Source organism: Triticum aestivum, chromosome 6A, assembly GCF_018294505.1.
Source record: "Triticum aestivum cultivar Chinese Spring chromosome 6A, IWGSC CS RefSeq v2.1, whole genome shotgun sequence".
NCBI lineage: Eukaryota > Viridiplantae > Streptophyta > Magnoliopsida > Poales > Poaceae > Triticum > Triticum aestivum.
The window spans coordinates 144579173-144584957 of record NC_057809.1 but is presented as its reverse complement, the minus strand read 5'-3'; the positions used below and the strand labels follow the sequence as shown (position 1 = coordinate 144584957).

Sequence of the window (5785 nt, the reverse complement as noted above, 5' to 3'; positions counted from 1 at the left end):
AGGCAGTCAGTATACTATACTACTCCGATTAGGCGCGGATGAAGTCGTTGTTAAAGATGCGCTCGAGTGGACTCGGCGTGTGGTCGGTAACCTCGGGCTAATCTCCGTCGGGCAGCTGACAGCCATGCGATTTAAGCAGCACTAGTATATGGCGAGGCGTGTCGTGGCGTGGTCGTAGGGGCTTCGGAGAAGCTTGGTTAATAAAGATGCGAAGGAAACGCGTGGTGCGTGGTTCTATTCAGAGCTGTGGTTATGCAAGTGGCTGCAGATCATGCGCAAAAAAACAGAAGAAAAAAGTGGCTGCGGATCAAAAGCTAGCACCGGAGGTCCACGGACAGGATCTCTCTCTCTCTCAGGAAATGTGTCTGAATGATAACAAAATACTACCTCTGTAAACTAATATAAGAACGTTTAGATCACTATTTTAGTATTCTAAACACTCTTATATTAGTTTACGGAGGGAGTAAGATTCTTGGAGATGCTGAGGAGCTAGCCAAGTGGAGCTATAGCATATGTGAATGCCTGATCAGCAGTTGACTGCTTTCTGCATACACAAAATTAAGAAGAAAACAAATGCCGGAGACCGGCAAGGCCTTGTTCGTTTAATCCTCCTCCCAAGGGGATTGGAGTGGATTGGAGAGGAATTTGGCTTGTAGGGGATCTAATCCCCCTCAATCCCTGCCAATCCCCCTCACAAACCACCTCAACCGAACAAGGCCCAAAGGTGTTTGCTTCCCGGATGTGTACAGCCATACATCCTTCGCTCGCGGTATACTCTTCGTCGCATGGACCAACGGCGTCGCACGACCAGGCTTGTGCCGGCCGTTGCGCGCTGGGAGCTGGCCACCGGACGCGTGGACGGCCTCAGGGACGCCTCCACCGTACGCAGTACGTGCCACGCGTTCACGGTCACCACGTGCATGCGTACCGCGTAAACAGTACACGGACGGACGATCAGTACACGCGCGCGCTCTCCGGACCGCCCAACCCGGCGACTCGCCCACGCCAAGCAAAGCAAACACCGGGCCGGCAGCCAACCGTTCCGACGCGATCACCGCGCCCACCGCGCGCCCATCGGCCGGATCGCGTCGCGCCCTCCTGCGTTCCTGTGGCCGCGGCGCGTCACCCAGAAGCCGACGCGGGCGGCGTTGACAACATGTGGTGATCCGTGGCCCGGACGCCCCGGTCGATCGGGAAATATCTCGGGATGGGCGGGGGAAATGGCCGCGCTGCCCTCGGCGCCTGCGGCCGCGCGCGCGAGGAGAGGGGGCAGGAAGGTGACTCGGGGGATCGCCACTCGCCAGCCACGAAGAAGCGGGACGGGAGGAAAAGGAGTGACGGCGACGGCGGCGGGGCCAAGTGGGGCGGGCGACGCGGACGGCTCCTCGTCCGGCCGCGGCCAGCGCGCGCCCGCCGCGGGCTCGCGACACGTACCGTCGCTCCGATCTCTCGTGTAGTGTGTGTGTGTGTGCGTGGTGGCGGGAGGACGTGTGGACTGGCGCGTCGTCGGTGACGACTGGCCAGTCGCGGGCCAGTCACCGGTGTACGTGCTTCGAGGGACTCTACAGTAGGGGCAGGTCACTCGCCAGTCGCTGTTGCGTCCCGTCTGTCAGGGGCGGTGGGCTCGGGAACATGTGGTGGTGCGCGTGTGTGCACGTGAACGAGTTTGCTCGACGTGGTGACGTGGTGCTATTTTTCTCGAAGGGCCAACGTGGTACTATTTTTCTCAGGAGGGAGATGTGGCTGTACTCCAAACTCTAAATTTCATTTTAGATCATGTTTTGGAGATGCTTGGTGATTTAAATTTTTTTTGAATGCATGATTTTGATGGGAGAAAAATTGTCCAGTTCTCGTGTACATTTGCGTCAAGTTGTACATTATTTCCCCCGCAAAAAAAGTTGTACATTATTCACAAAGGAGCTCCGAGCTGGTGCCTGGTTCATTGACACCGTCCCCAACCTAAGAGCATCTCTAATGGCTTGTGTAAATTTGGTAGTCTATATCTTCACATACACAATGGTGTAAAAAAATTTCATTTTAGACAACCTCAGTTTTTCAGTGGATTGTCTAAATTTGATAGTCTATGTCTCCAACGGCTATATTTTCAACAACTACTTTTCCAACGGCTATATTTTCAACAGCTACTTTTCAACGGCTCTATTTCCAACGGCTATATTTTCAACGGCTATATTCCAGGTCTATATATACCACCCCTCCCACCTCTCATTCACCAATCCTGGTTGTGCCTTCTCATTCCTCTCCTGAATTTCTTTGTCTTCTCTCACACAACAGAATGATGAGTGGAAATAATTCTTTTTTGGATATGCTCATGAATTCGTCGTCGTCTTCATCTAACGATGACGAACTCATTCTTGTAGCATTCGCAGAGCGCGAGAAGAAAGAGCAGAGGAACCGTCGACGCCATGGCGGTTCCAAGCATGGACGTCAGACAATCAATCGAGCAAGAGATGCAGGATTTGTTCTACTATGAAATGACTACTTCAAAGAAAGTCCTCGCTATCCCGAAAACTTATTTCGGCGAAGGATGTGGAAGAAGGCAAGAGGCGGCTAGAAACAAGAAAGAAGAAACATTTTGCCCAAAGGCAAGAGGCGGCTAGAAAGGATATGGAACGAGCCTTTGGAGTTCTGCAATCCCGTTTTACCTTTTCTCAAACGTTCATTCTTGTCATGCTTCGTACCAGGAGGTCTTAGCTCTTCTTCAAGAGCATCAGTGCATGTGCCGAAGTCTTCATCGTTGAAGGTTGTACCCGGACTTGCATCCGAGGTCTTCTTTTGTTTCTTCTGAGGAAGCGGACGTGTCTGCCACTTTGGATACTTCTCAAACTTTATGTAGCAATGCATTAATGTAAATGGCTTCTTTTTCTCATCCAGTTCAATGTACATGCGGTGTGCATCTCTTTCCTGAAAAAGGAAATGAAGAGTTAACACTTCCATACAACACATGGTATATTAGAAGCGAATTAGAAGATAGATGCATACCTTATCAAAGAGAGTCATTCTGCTGCAATTTCTATTTAATATATGTTGAATACATGCACAGAACTTGCTCGTGAGCGTTGAAATAACGTTGTAACGACAGGTGAGTCCATTAGAACCACGCCCCGGCCATGACGGTTTTTTGTGAGCGTCGTAGTGATCTGAAATCCTACCCCAATATGTACTTAAATTCTGATTGGTCCCGGTCACCGCATCCAGACTAGTGTTTGCCCATGCTTGAATCAACACCAAGTCCTCAGCAGTTGACCAATTTTTCCCTTTTGTGGAGGCTCCTTTTGCTGATTTTGGTTTCGCAGATTTCCGCCCCTTTTGTGGAGGCATCGTCACTTGTTCCGCAAGTGGGCTACAATCTGCTGTTCCATAACAATTTGTGTCACTCGATCCTACATTCATCATGTCCAGAAATGAGGAGTTGTTGATCTGTGAGTCCAACTCATATGAGTTTTCCATCTGCACACAAAGAGTAGCAGCAGCAATATTCAGATATTCAGAGAACAATACCAATATTCAGATACAGGGAGCAGCAGCAATATTCAGATACAGGAAGCGGTAGCAATATTCAGAGAGATGGCGCTCGCGCACACGCTACTGCTCGCAACCGCTGCTCGCAGCCGGCGCCCTAGCCACTCGCGCTCGTGCCCCAGCCGCTCGCGCCTCACAGCCGGCGCCCCAGCCGCTCGCGCTCGTGCCTAACAGCCGCTACTCGCAGCCGGCGCCCCAGCCGCTCGCGCACACGCTCGCACCCGCAGCTCGCGCATCCCCCTCACACCCGCCGCTCGCAGCCGGCGCACCCGCCGCTCGCGCACATGCTCGCCGCCGGCGCCGCGCTCGCAACCGGAGCCCCATCCCCCTGCCCCTTCTCTCGCATCTCCTTGCCCAATCCGCAAGGGCGACAGTGGCCGGCGGCGGCGGCCGGATTTGGCCTCAGATCCATCGGCCCCATCTCCCTGCCCTGTCTCTTCAATCACTCTCCCTCTCTCTGAATCGGAAAAACCAGAGCGTACCTTAGCGACGGCGAGCTCCTCGGGGCAGTGGCATGGCCGTCTTCTCGTCTCCAACTTCTCCAGATCGGCGCGGGAGCGAGCTCGCGAAGGGGCAACTCTGTTTGGACATCCTCGCTCCGTCGTCTAAATATGGACAATGCGTAGCGATTCGGATGGATGTCTAAAATTTAGACTAGCACATACACAAGCTGATGGACACATTTTTTGGCCTCTGATAGTCTATATTTGACATAGACTATAGGATACACAAGCCATTAAAAATGCTCTAACATTTTTTGGTCCATTGACACTGCAATTCCTGGGATCATCGGACGAGCAAGTTGGCCTCCTGATGGACCAACTCACAGTCCAATTCGCTAAAGCACTTAAGCTGGACGCCTTTGATTCCACGCGGATCTGATAACTTCAGACTATTCTCATGCCGCTCGCTAGATAATAATAAACAAATCAAAATTACATTCATAGGAGGGGCACTGAGAGCATCTACGGTCAGACTTGCAAATCCAACTCCTTAGAACGTCTGCACGAACATGTCCGAACGCGTTCGTGAACAGTGATCAGTCACATCTCAAATATTTGATTCTACAATCCAATATTTTAAATTAAAACCTTAAATCCATATCATTACATGCAACGTGAACCGATCTTTAAGGAGAACTCGTTCAACTTCGTCGTGTCCATATCCGGCGACCGGCAGCGCTCGCTAGAGAGCTGGTCCGGTCACCGGCAAGGTAGAGTACGGCATGGGACACGAGCCGGCTCACATGACTCAAGGCGCCGACGTCTCCCATACCCTATTCTTCCTCGTCGGAGCCCGGAATTCAGACGGTGCCGATGTACATCCGGTCGATGATGGATCCGTCCTGAGATAAGCCAGCAACATCCACCACGACGCGGTTGTGACGCCGGGATTGGTGCACCATACGGGGCGTCGGAGAATGCGACTCCACCGCGCCGACGTCCACTGCCGCGAGGGCTACCGTCGCTGCCTCCCTCGCCTTGCCTCGCACGGCACGCACGCCGCACCATGTTTGAGTCGATGGACACCAAGCGCCGGATCTATGCGTCATTTGGGCGGACGCAATGGATACTCGACGGAAGAAGTCCAAGCGCTGCCTCGCACGGGCGTCTTCCCGGGAGCGGCGGAGCGCAAGCCGGACGACCATCTTCTTCTCGGGGCCGCGTGGAATGAGTTTGGGGTCAACGGATCTGGAGTTAAAGGATTCAAATCCGCTGCCCGCCATGCCGGAGATCGCCAGACAAGAGCTTGGGTGGCAGGAAGGAGTGGAGTGCAATGGAGTGAAGTGGCTAGGATTTGGCCCGGCGAGCGGATGGAGAGAAGTATATGTGAGATCGGGTGGGCCAGCGTGGGCCGCGTTCGACGTGGCGGAAGCGCCCCGGTGCCCCATATTCCCCATATTTGGGACGGACATGAGGGATGCTGGTCAGCCTGGACATTTAAGATATGTTTAAGGCGCCCGTCTGGGTTAAATTTCGTCACCTGTCGGTGACCGGATCGTCCGCCCAGACCAGGTCTGGGTGCCCGACTGTAGATGCTCTGACGACGTACTCCCTTCATTCCATAATGTAGCGTGTCCACGTTTTTTGAGATTTAACTTTGAACATAAATTAGACCAATAATGCATAAATCATTTTATTGGAAAATTATACCTTTGAAAACTTCTTTTGAATACGAATTCAAAGGCATCTGCCATGCTCTGCGGCAGTTGCCCATATTGGTTAAATTTACGATCAAAATTAAA

General features: G+C 52.5%; 1 protein-coding gene across 1 annotated transcript; it reads right to left on the bottom strand.

Annotated features, from left to right (window-relative positions):
* Positions 1-2425: 2425 nt before the first annotated feature.
* Positions 2426-5266, bottom strand: LOC123129543 (uncharacterized). The gene is made up of 4 exons (XM_044549667.1): positions 4850-5266; positions 4023-4145; positions 3001-3468; positions 2426-2922 (listed from the first exon to the last, which is right to left on the bottom strand). The coding sequence occupies exons 1-4, from the start codon at positions 5264-5266 to the stop codon at positions 2569-2571; spliced, it is 1362 nt and encodes a 453-aa protein (XP_044405602.1). The 3' UTR covers positions 2426-2568.
* Positions 5267-5785: the final 519 nt, after the last annotated feature.